Source organism: Pipistrellus hanaki, assembly GCF_964339955.1.
Source record: "Pipistrellus hanaki genome assembly, chromosome: 7".
Taxonomy (NCBI): domain Eukaryota; kingdom Metazoa; phylum Chordata; class Mammalia; order Chiroptera; family Vespertilionidae; genus Pipistrellus; species Pipistrellus hanaki.
The window spans coordinates 20,777,794-20,795,747 of record NC_140509.1 but is presented as its reverse complement, the minus strand read 5'-3'; the positions used below and the strand labels follow the sequence as shown (position 1 = coordinate 20,795,747).

At 36.4% G+C, this 17,954-nt stretch overlaps 1 protein-coding gene across 16 annotated transcripts in view; it reads right to left on the bottom strand.

Annotated features, from left to right (window-relative positions):
• MLIP (muscular LMNA interacting protein) overlaps positions 1–17,954 on the bottom strand; it is a 252,609-nt gene that overhangs the window by 21,867 nt on the left and 212,788 nt on the right. For 13 of the 16 annotated variants that reach the window (XM_084889446.1, XM_084889438.1, XM_084889448.1 and 10 more), the window contains one exon: positions 13,034–13,240. The exons of the other annotated variants lie outside the window; for them this stretch is intronic. In XM_084889446.1, coding sequence (XP_084745572.1) covers positions 13,034–13,240 — 207 coding nt within the window. The remainder of the gene's footprint in view (positions 1–13,033; positions 13,241–17,954) is intronic. 16 annotated transcript variants of the gene reach the window in all.

The following is a 17,954-nucleotide window of genomic DNA, read 5'->3' as shown; positions in this document are numbered from 1 at the left end:
AAAAATAAATGCTGCCTTCAGGGTTTCCACTCTATTTCAGGGTCCATAACTGCCTCCTTCTACAAGAGCAGGCCCTCCGCTGAGATGACATCCTGAAGCTGAGTTATTTGACCCCCTACCCACAAGGTGACCCATTGCCAATAACTTGCTGCTAAGGGCAATCAAAGGTCAGCTCCTTTGTCCCAGTGGAGGATAACTTTACAATTTATACTCCAGACCCCTCTCCCTGTGAATCAGGAGTCTTTGACCTTCCCAATTAGGACTTCTCCCTCCATTACAGAGCACACCCTCCATAAATCAGAAAAGCCTGAACCCTTGCCTCAGGCTCGGTCTCTAAGGAAACTGATGTAAGATACCATGCAGTAGGGAAGGAGCAGGGGCACCTGAGGGCTGTAAAATACAGGGAGCTCATTTTTCCTGAAGGCCTCCATCTGCACAGGGTGCCAACGGATGGCAATTTATTTCCTCTATGCCTGCAAAACGCAACCATGGTCAATAAATTGTAAGGGACCAGCATGTTATTTTACAACAGCTTTAAAACTCATCTTTCTCCCAGTAGACCCCCACCCCTAAAAATATCATCCAGCCTGCTCCCTACCACACATCTCTTTATAATCAACAAATGCTGATTTTTAAAAATGATTTCATTGAAGGTGTTACAATGACAATTTTCAGCTAAATGACAATAAATGAATGGAGTGACAGATGCGTAAGCAATTGATTGCTCCCAGTTTCCTGGAAGAAATTTAAGTCAACTGTTTGTGATTAAATTAGCGCATTTGGAAAATGATGGCTGGCAATTAGAGAACCTGAAACATGCCTGCTTTCAAATGCCAGCCCGTCAAAGCATCTATTGAGTCGAAGTGTTCTTTTTCCCTGTATTGGAGAACTTAATATGATTGATACTTCATTTCTCAGAACTGTTTCTCTTAATATACCTGCAGACTCACTTTCATTTTTTAATGTTAAAAGTCCAATTAATTTGCATTTAGCCATTGTGAACAGAATGTTCTTTATGAACATATTATACAAATTCATCCAATTTGAAAACAATTTGGCATAGGCAAATAGTGCCCTGTTCTTGTTTTCTGAAAAATCATTAAACGTTAAAAAGCAATTTTGAATGTATAAAGCTTTTTCTCCCATTCCACCCACCTCGACAGCTTTCTACTCTACCGCATCGTAACAGTTATCCATTTCCCATTAACTCCAAAAGTTGCCAGAAAGTTTTAGAATTGAGAGCAAGGCAGTTTATCTCTGTAAAAATAGAAAACAAATTACCTTGGCTTATTCACACAGAAGAGATTTCTAATTATGTAGACAAGAAACCAACAGACATTATTAATGAGGAGGATAAAGAAGGTATCACCTCCCAACTTCCAGGTGACTTTTTTCAGAAAACGGAGCTGCCTCCGTAAATTTTTCAGAGTATTAGAAGGAGAGCGGTTCTCTTAGCCTTTGCAACTGTGGCAGTCAAAAGAAGGTTGGAGCCTGGGGTGACATGTGAAAAGTATTTTGGTCCTTGAAAAACCCAGGCTCTGCGTATACCTCCCAATGCCCTAGGGGGAAGGGGAGCACTTTATATCTTTAGTGTTTAGGTTCCTCATCTGCAGATGTCATCTACAGACCTCAGGGAGATGGTGCTCCTGTTTGACAGATGAAAGCCTAGAATCCTACCGTGTTTCCCCAAAAATAAGACATCCTCCGAAAATAAGACCTAGCACAACTTTGGGAGAAAAAAATTAATATAAGAAACTGTCTTATTTTTGGGGAAACAGGGTAGGATGGTGATGTGGCAAAAGTGGTGATGCCATTTCATGGCTAGATGTTTGTTATTTTCTTTGGTGGGGGGTGAAGTTTCTTAAGGAAAATTAGTGTAGTATCAGCTTTGATATTAGTTTTGTATGATCTTTTACAAATGATTGATACTTGCTGAGCCTTAGTTTCTTCGTATGTAAAATCAAGTGGATAAAACCCCTGCAGATTATTTTGAAATTTAAATAAAATACTGTCTGTAAAGTAAGTGGCACATTTCCTACTTTTTCTAAATATTAATTTCTTCCTGACAAAATCTCATTAACCCTCTCGCTTCACCCCATGCTTCTTCTCACAAGTGACAATAATCCATTAGGTCCGGATATACAGAAGTTGTTTGGCAGTCTTACTTAAAACTACACTTCCTGATTTCACTTGCTTCTCCAATACACCAGCCTCCTTGCATTTTCTCAAGCCTGCTCTGTCCCTTGTCTTGCCTTCCCCAATGCTGTTCCTTCTAACTGAAATGCTTAGCCTGTCCCCAACCTTTACTTCTTTTCAGTTCTTCATGAAGTCTTTCCTGATTCATCAGACTAGATCAGGACATCTGTTATAGGTACTCACCAATACTTGATCATCTCCCACATGGCAGTTAGTCACGATTAAGTGGTGAATTTTTGCTTATTTGTTTAATTCCTATTTTTCTCAAATACAGAATAAATCTCTAGCAAAGGCCCCTTATGTTTTAATGCCCTTGCTTTTCAGGACATGCTCAGCATAGACACAGTGCTTTGTAAATAACTAATACTCAATAAATCTTTATGAAATGAACTAGAGGCCCAGTACATGAAATTTGTACTTGAGGAGGTATCCCTCAGCCCACCTGCACCCTCTCCAATCCAGGACCCCTGGCTCCTAACTGCTTGCTTGTCTGCCTGCCTGATCACCCCTAACCACTCTGGTCTGCCTGCCTGATCACCCCTAAACACTCTGCCTGCCTGCCTGATTGCCCCTAACTGCCCTCCCCTGCTGGCCTGATTGCCCCTAACTGCTCTCCCCTGACAGTCTGATGGCCACTAACCACCTCTCCCTCAGCTCCCGCCACTGTGGCTTTGTCTAGAAGGATGTCCAGAAGACATCCAATCTAATTAGCATATTACCCTTTTATTAGTATAGATAAATGACAGTGTTAAGTCAGTTTCCTGACTCTAGGGTTCCTATATTTAATGTTGGAATAAAAATGTTGCAAAGTCAAAGTTTTTTGTTATTTATAGGAAATTAGACAAGGTTTTTATAACCTTGAACCAAATCACTTAACTTAATATTTATTTTCTCAAATTAAAAATTATAACCTGTTTATCTCAAAGAGTGTTATTTTCTTTATTCTTCAAATATATTTTAAAATATTATTCACATATTTAGATATAAATATTTATAGATTTCATTAAAAAAACAAAATTTATTTCAAAGTGCCCTCAGTCTTTGAACAGCAGGTGGGAGTTAGAACTACTTCAGATTTTCCAGCTACATCATAATCTACCTTAAATTCTTTTGATTGATCTCTGTTAAAAATATTAGAAGAAGCCTTAAAAAATTCCTTTCAGAGGAGTGACTAAAAAATTTAACCCATGTTAGAAATATGCCTATACTATGACTAGTTTAACTCATTTATTGGATTTATTTAGCTATACAAAGTCATTCTCTAACTATGTAATGATAGTAACAAAATATTCTCAATAATGGTAAAAACATAAACTTTACAAATGGATTAAATTTAAAAATAAATAAGCATGAGAAATAATGGAGACAAATGGGGAAGTGTTGGGAGATGGGAGGAAAAATTGAAGGGATTAAGAAGTACAAATTGGTTGTTACAAAATAGTCATGGGGATATAAAGTACAGCATAAGTATAGTCAATAATATTATAACTATGTAAGACAGGGGTGCATGATTTATTGGAATGATCACTTAGTCATGTAATATCTAATATGTAATATCTAATCATTGGGGTATATAACTGAAACTAACATAATAATGTATGTCAACTATAATTTAAAATTAATAATTATAAAAATGAAAAAAAATAGAGAAAAAGAATATGAATGAGAAAAGTTACCATTTATAGAGTGAAATATTCAATAAGTTTATAGGAAGGATGCTCATGATATAGGAAACAGGCTAAAGTCAGTTTAGGGAGAGACCCGGCTCTCTCACCCATCCTGGGTATTAAAAGTTCTTTCCTTTCTTCTGTCTCCTGTCTCATTCACACAGCGCCACTACCACGAAACCTCAGCAGCAGTTCCAAAGCCGGTATGCCAACCCGCCATCCCCCCCCCCCCCCCGACACCCTATGATATGAAAATAAGACACAATAGGACCCAACTCTCCCAAAGAGAGGACTTTCCATTACCATTGCTTTTCTTTCATATTCTTAAACTCTGTATTCCTCATTCATAATACATTTTGCTCTGTAGGTTCCCTGGCTATTCTAACAGATGTCCCACCCTTGGCTTATTATAAATGAAGTGATCCTTTACATAGGAAAGATAAATAATGGTTAGAATTGGAATGAAAATACCTCCATTTTCCTCACTCTCTGCTCACTTTTTTTTTCTTATCACAGACAAGTTATATTTTCTCTTTATTGTTAATATATAATCTCAAGAGCAGCTGCTTGCAAAAGAGATTAATGAAAACTCATCAGTAAATATTCTGTTAGCATATCATAAAGATGAAACACATTTCAGGTAAAATTATTTCTCTTTTTTAGCAAGAACATAATTCTGACGTTATATTTTAACATCTCTTTTTATGGAAAAAAAAAAAGCACTATAATCTCTTAAAAAGTAAATAGTAAGAAAGTACATGTTGGCAGCTGTCTTATTTTTTTAATGACATAGTGCACTGGAAAAATTATATGTATCCTCTGATTCAGTAAGTCCATAAATACTGGATGTATAAAACTCAGCCCAACTGTAAATGTTGCAATCACATGGGGAAAATATCAATTAAGAACTCAACCTAATAATCCATAACCTATTCTAATAAAAAAAAATCCCGTGACTTAAGTTAATATGTATATTATTTCACAATTGTACTTCCTTTTAGTTATTAGGGGGTCTTATCAGGGAGGGGGTTGACAAACACAATTATAAGCAAGCACTTATAATCATGTCAGTATAAACAGTTTTCCTTTATGAAGTCATTTTTTATATTACAGTTCATTTCTCATACTGAATTATTAGAGAATTCAAAAAAAGTGAAAAAGTGTGCTATCATAGAGAAGCACAGGATTTTTGCTGAGGAAAAAACTTTAAGATCACCCAGTTCAGTGGAAGTCCTGAGTTTAGAAGTTTTAAATGAATCTCAGAAACTGAGATTTTTCTAAAGCTCTTTACATAATTTTCATGTTATCAGCCCAGTTTAGATTCTAGATCAAGAGTTTTGGAACCAAACCATAATAAACTATTATAGACAAGGGAAAAGAAACCCACACAAAAAAAGAGTGAAGTATGTAATACACAGCATTTATATAAATTTAATTATAGGCACACAAAATAGCACAAGTTTGAAAGAAAATATACAAACAAAAAATACATTGGTATAGTTAACAGTAGGGAAGAAAGCAGAGTAAGTAATGAGAATGAAAGGGAATACGTATGTGAAGAAATTGGAAGCTTTAAAGGAATGAAAAGGCATTTTAGATAAAAGTAATGTCCTTCTAGTCAGGTTGATGGATTGTTTCTTCATTCCAGCACCACCTTCTACAAATAATAGCTGGCAAGCTGAAAACTATTATATATAAAACTGGGTACTTAAGTCAGAACATGAAAGTTTTACTTGCACATGCTGCTCAATGCTGGTTAGAGTCAATCCTATGACACTATTTTTATTGCTATTTTACATGTAAAGAAGCTAAAGCAAGAGTTTGAATTACTTTTCCAAATATAGGCATAAAAATTTCATTTATTCAACAAAATTAATCTAGCAAGTAATGTCTTATTATAGAGTCTGCAGATGAACTTTTAATTGCATCTTACTGTAGGTAGAATAAGTATAGGTATACTTACTGATCAAACCAGGATATTTCTACATGAAGAAAAGGGGCACTAAAATAATTGAAATCATGTAGTTATAAAAATATTGATAGATTGATTGAAGTGGTTTGTTACTATAAAATATATCTTTTCAAAAAAGCTATTATTTTAAAAATATATTTTTAATTTATTTCAGAGAGGGCTAGAGTGATAGAAACATCAGTTATGAGAGAGAATTACTGACTGGCTGCCTCCTGTACACTATTACTAAAAATCAAATTTTAAAAATAAGAAAAACACATATTTTGGTATACTTTTTAAAACTGGCTCGGCCATATCAGGACACATGGTGGTCCTTCATAGGAAAATACATTTTCCTCTCTCGGTGAGAGACCTTGAAGTGTTGCCCTGACCTCTAGCCTTAATGATAGCAGCCTGGGGCGGGCCACAAGCGGGAGTGGGAGAAGGAGTGGTCAAGTCTGGGAGGGATGCTGGGCAGGAAGAATAGAGGTAGAAGATGAATACCCTCTCATGCTCTGAAGTGAAAGCTATAGTGAAAGAAGTGAAGTAAAATGACTGCACAGTCACCAACGAAGCCCCAAATACTATAATTTTTGAAAACAGAAAGAGAAGATGTTCTCAGAATAACTGTGTATTTTCTCATGGGGTTTCAAAGCTTTCTATCTATAAAGAGTCTATTCTTTCCTATAAAAACCTCTCAAGCTTTCCCTGTAAATAGAGCCTTTATGAGTATGAAATCCCAGCCCTTTCTCTTGCCAACAGATCAGAAAAGTCATCTAGATTGTGAGGGCTTAGTGCTCACTCCTTCCAGTTCTATTCAGGGACTGACCATGTGTTGTCTTTGTTGGTGGAAATTTAGAGAGACTCAGGAGAGACAAGGATAGGAGATAACTTCATGTCTATATGGCCTGAAGTTGTGCTCAATAAAAGAAAGAAAATATGCTCAATAAAAGTTGAGATAAGAAAAGAGAAAAAAGTAAACTACACTGAGTTCTTTCTAGTAATTTGGGATGTGAAAGTAGGCCAGAAAAAAATAGAATTTGAGGTTGACTTAAAAAGACAGGGGTAGCTTAGATTATGAGAGTAGAAGATAGGAGAAATGAGGCAGAGGATGGAAAAAATAATAACAGTTAGGGAAAACAATAAACTTTCTACTTCTGTCCATTATATGTATGTTACGTTTCTCACCTGAGGGCAAAGAAGTAGTTAAGCCTCTCGAGGCAATGTATTGTATTACTGCTGCTTAGGAAGAGAAATCTTTTAAAATGGAATGAGTTCTCAGAAGTAGAGTGTGGATTCCTTGAATCTAGACCTTCATCTAGACATAAACAAATGTGTTGTGGATGGCACTTCATGAGCTTTGAAATTAAAAAAATTTAAATGCATTGTGAAATGGAGGGGAAATTGGCAAAATTACTATGGGTGAGACATGATTTTAAAATAGTAATTCCACATACCTAGACACACATTACCTTTCTACGCTATTGTTTCAGTGATTATATGTAGTCCACTGCATAATATATTTAAAAATACAGGAAGTTATCTTAAGTTTTGATAGGCAAAGTTTTGATTTTCAGGATCCTCGACTTCAAATTTAGTCTCTGTCCCTGCTTCTCTTTGCCTGTGGACTCTTTCTGGGGATTAACACACCCCTCCCTCAGGAACAGCCCTCAACTGATGACTGGCAGGATTCCCTTTTCTCAGCTCAGATCACCTAAATCTGGGCTATGTGTTCTACACTGTCTCCCAGAGTGCCCCAGTAAACTCAAGTTCAGGTTATGTATTGCAGTCACCTGCTTAATGACACACCCTTTATTAGATGTCTTTTCAGTTTCCCATTCCCCTAACTGGTATTTCCTGGAACTACCTCCCAAATGAACTACCAATGTATGAATCCTCTTCTTAGGAAACCCAAACTAAGATACAATGGATTCTCATTATCCTCAGTAGTTATGTTCTCTAAAGTCATTGCAAACACAGAATTAGAAATACATTGAACCATTGCTCCAAGGGAAAATATAGGATTGCGTTCCTACAATAATATTTTCATCAAATGATCAAACATAACCTTGTTTTATGTGTGTTCCTTTTCAAAGACACCTTGAGTTTTGATTTATTAACATGGAACTCACAGCCAACAGCAATCTGACTCATGCCTAAAGGAAGCTTACCAGAGATGCGTATTTTCTGTTAGTCACATCACAGCTTTCTTGCACTTAGAAAACACTAGGCAGCACTTTAGCACTCTGCTTTGTCACCATTTTAAACAGCAAAACAACAAGCACAAACATCAAAACACATACTGCTAAATAGATTCTGAAAAGGACAATTGTTTACAGCATGAAAGCTGAAACAAGAAGGCAGGACATCACCTTGTTCAACCTCAACAGGAATATGCTGGAAAACAAATCAGTTTCACTAAAAGAGAGATGTTGACAGGAAGGCTGGTCAACAATCTTAATTGCTCTAACCACTCACCCTTTAGTTGAGACATTGTTAGCAGAAGCAGCCTCCACCTTGTTTGTCCCATGTAAGTTTCTGTTATTTCCTGCCTAAGGGCTACATGTAAATTTCTGTTTATGTTGCCTAAGATGTTTTCCCCAAAGCCTTAATAAAAGGGGATGGCAGGGCCAGAGCAACTAGTAGTTCTCCCACTAGAGTAGGACTACCGCCTGGCCCCCCATATCACCAAGTTGAATTTCTTCAAGCCTCAAGTGTTTTCATTTGTGTGTGGCCCTTCTCCAGAACCCGAACCCTGAATTGGAACTCTTTCCATGCAAGTCGTGAAAGAGATTCCTACAGGAATATGTCCACAAATGACCACAAAAATGCAGCAAATATTGATTTGAGGATCATGGATAAATTTTAGCAAGTAGGCAAATTCATAAATGAACTCATGTGGAGTTTCCTACAGGAAAGGAAGTAGGAACTGGAGAGTAGAGAAGGCTATGCAGGGTATCCAAACTGATGGTTCTGAGATAGCCTCACAAAGTTTTCTTGCTCCCAGTATGCAGATGGCGATGCTTTCCCATGCATGCTATAGAGGCTCAGAAATAGCTAACATAGAGTCAATGCAGGCATGCCCTGCATCTGAAGAAAGAAGAATGCAGCAATGTATTATTTATGATTATTACACCAGACAAGACTGAGGACACCCCAGTGGATACCAAAGTCCGCAAATAGCAGAAAAAGATCAGATCCTCCTGCCTTCACATTCCCACCCCACCTATGTTCCGATGCCATCGAACTCAATAAGCTTGTTGAAAATTGGATGAGGCCTTCAAAAGGGGAAGATTCTCAATTGATTGAAATTGTACTCAATGCACTGAAAACCGCATAAATTGACTCAGATTTAGTTTCTGCTTAAAATAAAAATAATCCTAAATATTGAAGCATTGTGTATTCTTACTGAAGAAATTGAGTTCATTTGGGAGGTAGTTCTAGGAAATACCAGTTAGGGGAGTGGGAAGCTGAAAAAACATCTAATAAAGGGTGTGTCATTAAGCAGGTGACTGCTATACATAACCTGAACTTGAATTTACTGGGACACTCTGGGAGACAGTATAGCAGTAAATATGTGTTAAATCCTATAAAGTGAAAAATACCACATCAGCATCTTACATCCTATATAGACACTAAGATAATCACAACAAATAAATATGAGATAACTTACAATATGCATGAGATACCTTGGCACAGGCAAGGATTATAGAAATTGAAAGGAGAAAAATACTATGCTGAATGTTGATGCATGGGGAAACCACAGGGGAGGATGGATAATCTGACTAGGTCATAAAGTACAAGAATGAATGGTTTGCATAAGTAAGGAGAAAACACAGGAAGGTAGTTTACATATAGAGAATGCAAATGAGTAGGTTGAACAGTAACAAATCCCTAAAGTGTGCCTGGAGGGAAATAAGTAGATCGTTTAAAGTAAAGCAGAATGCTAATAAAGAATAGTGAGGGAATACAATATGACAGACTTAACAAAAGAATCCATTGAACTTGATGAATGACTCACTATAGGAAAAAAAAGCATAAAAAGCATAATAGATGAATCAAGTTCTTTAGTTGGAGAGTGAAAACTGTGGTGCCAATCACAGAAGTGGGGAAACTAGAGCAGAACTAGTTTGAGGCAAAATAAGTGATGAGTTTGAGTTGACAATGTGACATTACAGGGGAAATGACAAATAAGCAGCTGAAGTTATAAAGTATGATATCAGAGGAGAAGCAGAATTGAAAATGTATATTTGAGAAATATCAGTACTAAGATTAATCATGGTAGCCTGTGAGTGGGTGACTTGAATTGATGCAATTAGAGAGAAAAGGTGGAGGAGTTTCCACAAAGAAAACAAAGAAGGTGCAGTCTGAGAATAGAAACATACTTGTTATTCCAGGAGAAGAGCAAGAAGAAAAATTCAAGAGTTTATGATCCAATGTATCAATTGCTACATGGGATAAAAGTTAGATAGAGGACTGGAGCAATTCAGCTGAGTTTGATGACAAGCAATTTATGCTTGAGAGAGCAATTTTAGGAAAGTGGTTGGGGTGAAAGAAAGAATGCTTTCAAGAATGGGTTCAAGAGTATATGGAGGGGAATGGTGATAATGACCATTGATCACTCTGAGAGAAAGAAATCTTGAAATTGCTAGGTTTGCAGCATCATCAAGGCAAATGATGGGGAAATGTTTCATTTTGTTTTCTTTTTTGAGGTTTCTACACACACAAAAAAAGGGTTCCAGTGGGAAAAGACCAAATGAAGATTTAAGAAAATGATGGAAATGACACTGGGAAAGCTTATTAATAACAAGACCTAACTCATGTGGTTCTTGTTCTCTCCCAGACACTGTTCTCAGTGATTTGCACATATTAGTACACTTTAACCTCCTAATAGTCTAATAAGATAGATACTATCATCATCCTCATTTTACTGATCAATAAATAGAGGTACATGGAGGCTAAATAACTTACCCAGTATCACCATCTGGCAAGAGGTCAATAAATGAGTGCAGAAATACAGACATCATGCTCTCATTTTATGGGCTAGTTACTTTTAAAGATTAAAGAGTAATGCCTCTCTTTATGAGACTTTTCTTTAGGAGAAAAGAAAGGATAAGACTGGCTTATTCTAAGATGAAAAGGTAAGTACCTGAGCAAAAATGGTATGACATCATATGATAGAGCTCTATCTTGAAAGTAAGAGAAGAGGGTAGGGATTAGAGTAAGGATTCAGGAAACACAGAGCCTGATGAAAATAGAGATGAGAGAAGTGCACACCAGATTCAGCAGGAGAATAGAATCTGTTACACACTTTCTGTAGACCCAATTAATGAGGGACCATCAAAATTAGTTAAGCCAAATTCTTTGTGGCTCTTCTGGGGGAATGGTGGGAAGATTATAGTTTGCAGACAAGCCTAGCAGATAAAGCTGTAAAATTAGGCCTAGGAATGACATTATGGCACCGGAGAAAAGTTAATTTAGATGCAAGACTATGTTTTATAATGGCAGGCAAGAAGATATCTGTAATAATAAAAATAAGACTTAATAACAGTATGATCTTGGACAATATTTATAACAAGTTGGTAAAAATAGATATCAAATTGGGTAATTTATATATATTTAATAGGGATAATTGAAGTATAAGACTAAGCAATTTAATCTTCATCAATAAATATTATCTTATTATTATTTCAGATATAAATGTTTCTTTATTCAATATCAATAAATCTCAGACTCTGAAAGACAAATTTTATCATGAAGATTGTGTAGACTGAGTATAATTTTACAACCTCAAATGATTTTTCTCATATTGTTTTTCACAGTCTGACCAAGCACAGGCTAACATGTGGATGAAATATTGTCTTTATCCTTGCTGAATAGCTCCAGAAAACAACCAAAATATTTTTAAAAGAACTACTTGACGCAATCAATGCATATAAAATATAATAATAACCCAATCATAGATGGCAATTTATAATAAATTGGTATACTTTTAGTAGAATTATTAACTCAATTTAATAGCTAAATGCATTTCATAGATGTTAGTAAGCATTAAATCTGAAAGAATTTTAAATAAGTTACAATCATTAAAAATAATATATTTTCTCTGAAATACTTTTTCTACACCAAGAGTTGGAAACAAATAAAGCTCATAAAAATGTCATTTTGAACGTTGCCCAAAAAGATTTTGTTCGTGGAAAATGATTATTTAGAATGTTTAATTCAGGGTTCATCATTCAGTTGTGATAGATGCTACTAAATATAAACAGCACATTTTCCCTCATATAATTGTGTTTGCTTTTTAGATAATTGTCTGTGTTTAAACTGGGTTTATAAACATCTTTTAACAATTCAGAGCCCAAGTAATATTGTTCTACTACATTCTGGGGTATATGGCCTTGACTGTTTTTTAAGTGTAGAGGTATATTCCTAAGTTATAGAGAATTTGCTAAATAAATGCTTTTAAACAATGTTTTGAATTAAGAAACAACAACAACATTTAATTGCAGGTTGATTTTGACAAGTCAATTCTTTCAGGAAATGTTCAGGGTCTGAGAGTTTGTCCATGCCAGGCTGACCTTCCAGTAATGCTCAGAAGAGCAAAGGACACATATTTGTAAGCCTGGGTGGTACTGGTCTCTTGCTTCTAACAGGATCTTTAAGAGTGTGTTCCAAAGCTAACTCTAAGTATTTTGCTTGTTTTTAAAATATATGTGCAGTTTTAGGTGCTGAACACCTCATTATTGTTTATATCCCGATCAGTATAAAGTATGAGGCAGTTAGAAACATTTTACAGATACCTGCTGAAATTCTAAGTATTTCTTCCCCCACTGAGTGCAAGTGTAAGGGCTTCCTCCTCAAGGCATTGTAAATTAAAGAAGCTTTTTAAGAACATTAAACTAAGATCGGAAGATAAATTAATAACGGGATATTAAAAGGCTTTAGAAAATTTCTTGGGATTTCCACCCTAGGTTAGAACAGAAAACAATAAGGAATGCAAATAAGGAAATGACTTTTAAAGGAAAGACAGATATTAAATAATTTCTCAAGGTCAATTATTATCTTTCTGTAAGGTCGTGTGCTTTAATATGAATATTTAATATTCTTAATATACTTAAATATCCTTAATATATGTTTCCTCCACACTTAAGTTTTAAAAGTTAAGCCCAAAGAAGGTTCACAGCACAGAATAGTTCCCATTTCAGCAGGGAGTTCTCACCTTGTTATATGCCTTGTGACTAAACAGAGTGTGGGAAGTCTCCTGTTCGTCAGTCAGTGAGAAGGAGGACAAATGACTGAAGGGTCCAGGGGTAAGACAGTCAGCATGTGAGAGGGTCTGTGGATTCAGCAGGGACTTAGCAGGAGGATAGAGTCTAGTCTGATATAAAGGATGGAGAGAAACAGGCTTGTAAAGGACTGTCACATCCTGGGAAGAAGAAAGGCATAAAGAGTATATTAGTGGATGGAAGTCAAACTTACTTGGAATTAAGTCTAAATATTATAGATGCTATGTCAGAATTTCTTACTAATAAGAAGAAAACCCATACTCAGTCCCTTACAAGGTATCTGCTTCCATAGCATATTGTCTCCTTCAATAATTCCTGTCTATCTCCCATCTCTAGCCACTTCTACAGAACTAAACAAATGCCTTCAGCATCTCCTAAAGGATGCCAAATTTGTAATATTTGAAAGTACAGAGAGGGGAAATGTTTAAGGGAGAAGAGAGCTCGTCCCAAAAGGGGTAGATGGGATTAGAAAGCATTTGTTGAAGATGTAGGTAACAGTGGAAATTAATTTAAAGGTGCTTGAGATTAGGTCTGGAAGAAATTGGGGGAGAAAAGGGAGAGCACTGCAGAGGATATAAATGTGTGACCAGGGGCAAAAATACTGGTTTATTCATGGTACAGTAAGTTGTTGAGTTGGGCTAAGTCTGAACCAAGGATAGGCAGAGGTGAGTCTAGAACAGGGGTCTTCAAACTACGGCCCGCGGGCCACATGCGGCCCGCAGAGGAGTCTGATCCGGCCTGCCAGGTTTTTTGGGCAGTGAGGGCAGCCGAGGTGTTACAGTAGGAATTAGTAGTTCATATAGTCCGGCCCTCCAGCTCTCTGAGGGACCGTGATCTGGCCCCCACTTTAAAAAGTTTGAGGACCCCTGGTCTAGAATGAATGAATATAAATGAATGAGGTCTTTAATTCCAGGCAAAGTGTTATTATGGAGAGGAAGTGAAGTTATAGCAAACAGATGAGTTCAGCTGGAGAGTTAATGAGGTCTAGTTGAGTGGGTCTTTAACCAGGAAAAGGAAATAATGCAAATGACTTTGAGGAAGTAGGAATTACCAGATGAGGCCATGATTATGTGAAAGGAGCAAGGAAGCCATGGGTGGGAAGTCTTGAACTTACAAATTAAAGTTGCAGAGAGTCTCTCTAATATCTATAAAAGAGAGGGGCTATTTTTTTTCTGACATGTAAGTTCCTCTTATATTTCAAGCTGAATCCACTTTGCCATTTTAGAAACCATTGAATGGTTTTCTAAAATTTATGCTGAATGTGTTGACTGTATCAATAGATGTGCCCTCCCCTCCATCGCCCCCCCCTTTTTTTTTTTTATTTATTTCAGAGAGGAAGGGAAAGGGAGAGATAGAAACACCAATGGTGAGAATCATTGATCAGATGCCTCCTGCATGCCCCCCACTGGGGATCAAGCCCACAACCGTGGCATGTGCCCTGACTGGGAATCCAACAGTGACTTCCTGGCTCATGGGTCAATGCTCAACCACTAAACCACGCCTGCCAGGCTCTTACCACACTTTTTACAGCAACTGATTCAAAACTTTGCAAACTAAACTCTCAGAAAATTTAAACAGGTTAGAAAATTATAATTCTAATGTATTTATTTATAGAATTAAGGGATTTAAACCCTCTGTACCTTGAAATGGTGACTGTGTTTTATTTTTATTAGGTTCTTGTTTATGCTTCAAATGTTTATTTTACATATCAAGCAAATACAAATAATTTCACACATACACATGACATACATACATTATTCTTAAAAAAAAAAAAAAAAAAGATAGCACCATATGCACAATATCCTGTATTTTATTTGTTTGGATTTTTTTCCTACTTAACAGCTTTGGAATACTTCTATGTCCGAACATGGAAGCTTTAGATTTCCTACTGAGACACATTATTGAGTTATCTCATTGATTATAATTGTCATTCAGTTAATTCTCTCAGAAGCTCCAGTTAAATCACCTAAAGTATTAAATCACTTACCTTAGTAATAAATGTACCTCCTCTTTGCCAGTTCTTATATTTTTTATTCCTTTCTTTTGTATAATTCTGTGGGCTCATGCCTCTAACATAAAACAATAGTCATGCAACATCATGGACTACTTATAGTTTTGCCCATTAAAAATGGCTTTGAGATTGAAAGATGTTCTAATGTTGTTTACATTTCTCAATCAGCTATTCCATTATTCTATCAACAACTAATTACATTTCTAAACCAGTGCGAAAAGTGATTAATAGGAAAACTAAATAGCAAGCACAAGCCTTGCTATGTAAGAAAAAGGCAGCATCCTGAGTCTCTGGTTTATATTCTGGTTTCAGCTTTTCTTGCAGTTTAAGAACCCATTCTGAAAATGTCAGGAGACAAGCTTGTAGTGATCCATGGAGGGCAGAGGGTTTTCTATATGGGGGAATCCGACAGGGTTGAAGTTGAACCAATAAGGATGAGTTGTTCTGTTGTGGTGAGTTGTGCTGTTGTTTTTTTCTTCTAAGTTTGCTGTGGCCAACCTCCATCTCTTTGGAGTCAGTCAAATCTGAACACATCTATCTATAGGTAAGGTCTGACAGTGTCAGCTACTCCAGGTAGCTGGGCAGAGAGGAAAACAGAATTTTATCCACACTTGGAAAAGCCAAAGAGAGCTATGAATCTTGGCCAAGCTCATTTGAGCTCTATCTGGTTGACACTACAGGATAAAAGTGAAAGAATTCTTGGTAGTGACAGCCTCAACACGTATATCCTGTTCCAAATTGTGCTAGTTGTCTTCTATACTTGGTGTAAGTTCTTATCCTGTGGTTCTCTTTTTTAAATACTTTTATTGATTTTTAGAGAAGAGAGTAAGAGAGAAGCATCGATTGATTGCCTCCCACACACACCCCAAACTGGGGAATCGAACTGGAGACCATTTCATGCACAGGACAATGTCCAAGCAACTGAGCCACACCAGCTAGGGACTCCGATGATTCTCTTTACCAAAATCCTGGAAACTTTATTTTCCTATTTCCTGTTTTCACTCTCCTCCTTCCAGGGTCCCATATCTTTCCTTTTCTTGGTTTCTCTCATATATACTGTGCCCTAAAGGAGCTTCCTGGGGGAAATAGAATATTAGAAGTAAAATTTTTATGTTTATTTTTTCTTCTGCCCTTTTAAGTTTTTGGATATGGAATTCTAAGCAAAATTATTTCCTTCAGAATTTTGAAAGTATTGTTACACTGGAACAGTGTGACTATACTATTATTATTTTATTCATTTGTTTTCAAAAAGTTTTGTATAGATGATTTCTACAACTTTTCTGTTTTCCAGTTTTCTTTTGTCATTTCTAATAAGATGGTTTGTTTTACTTTCTTATGCACAGAAAATTTTATTGTTCTAAAAATTTCTGTGTTGAATATTTAATTGGTTTACTTTTATTCTTTTATTTATTTAGTAACTTAGATTCATAGATAACCTTCCAACCACTGTTTTAATTGTATCTCATAAGCTCTAATAAATAATAATTATCTTTTGTTCTCCAGGTAGAAATTTATTTTGAACTTCCTCTTTAATCAAATAGTTTGATCTACTTTAGATGATTATTTCTCCACATAGTTATCATAAATTGAAAAAGTGACAAAGTATTTTATCACCAATATATTTTATTTTATTATCATCCTATCTCTTGCTTTGCCCTATAAGTGATGTTAAAATAATCAAAGTCATATTTTCACTGTCAAGTTTATCCTTTATCATATAAGGGAGTCTTATTTGTCTTGCTTAAGAAATGTTTGACCGTTTGACCTGAATTCAGCTTGCTCATTGTGAAAACTATATCTTCTCCTTTCCTTTTGTTTGTAGTACCTGGAATACTATGTCATCTTCAACTGTCCACAGCCACTTGTGTTTCTTTTTTTTTTTTTTAATATAGTTTTACTTATTTCAGAAAGGAAGTGAGAGGGAGACATAGTAACATCAACAATGAATGAGAATCACTGATCAGCTGCCTCCTGCACACTCCACACTGGGACAAACCTGCAACCTAGGCATGAGCCCTCACCAGGAATCAAACATGGAGCCATACCAGCTGTGCCCCAATTACTTTAACAGTTTGGACTTAAAGAACAATTCTGTTTGTTGTGCAGTCTAGGAGATCCCCCCCCTCCTCATTTTTCTTGTCTTTATCTCCATAGTAACTAAATCTTTCCTGAAAGAGCTGTTTTTGCAAGAGATTCACATGTGGAAGGACAATTGCTGGGATTGTCTTTGTGTTTCAAAGATTCAGGATTTAGGTTGTGAGTTTATTTAAACTTTATTTTTTCCTCAAATAATGAATCTCAGCTATATGGTACTTTACAGAACAGACTGTCTGTGTCCAGAATGCCACAGAGAAAGAGAAAGCCTCCTGTAAGTAATTAAAATTCAAGGCAAAAATATAAACTTAGGGCTAGGTTTATGAATAATGAAAGTAGATATAAAATCTTATTTCAAAAAAAATAATCTCTCTATATAAAAGCCAAGTGACCAAAATGGCAGAATGTCCAGAACAATCAGAATGACTGGTGACTATGATGTGCACTGCAGGAGCCAACCACCCTGATCCGGGCCCTGATCGCAGCCCTGGCCAGCCTTGTCCCAGATCAGATCGGCCCCCAATACCCTGATTGGGGGCAGGGCTGGCCTGCCAACAGCCCGTAGCCCCTTCCCTCTCCCACCCACGCCCCCTCTCAGGGAAGACCTGCAGGACCCAACCTGTGCATGAATTCATACACTGGGCCTCTGGTTTCAAAATATTTTTATCAAATCCAATAGGTTATCACTGTTTATACTTTATTTTTATGGCTGATAACAAGGTTACTTATACTAAACACAAGTATTATGT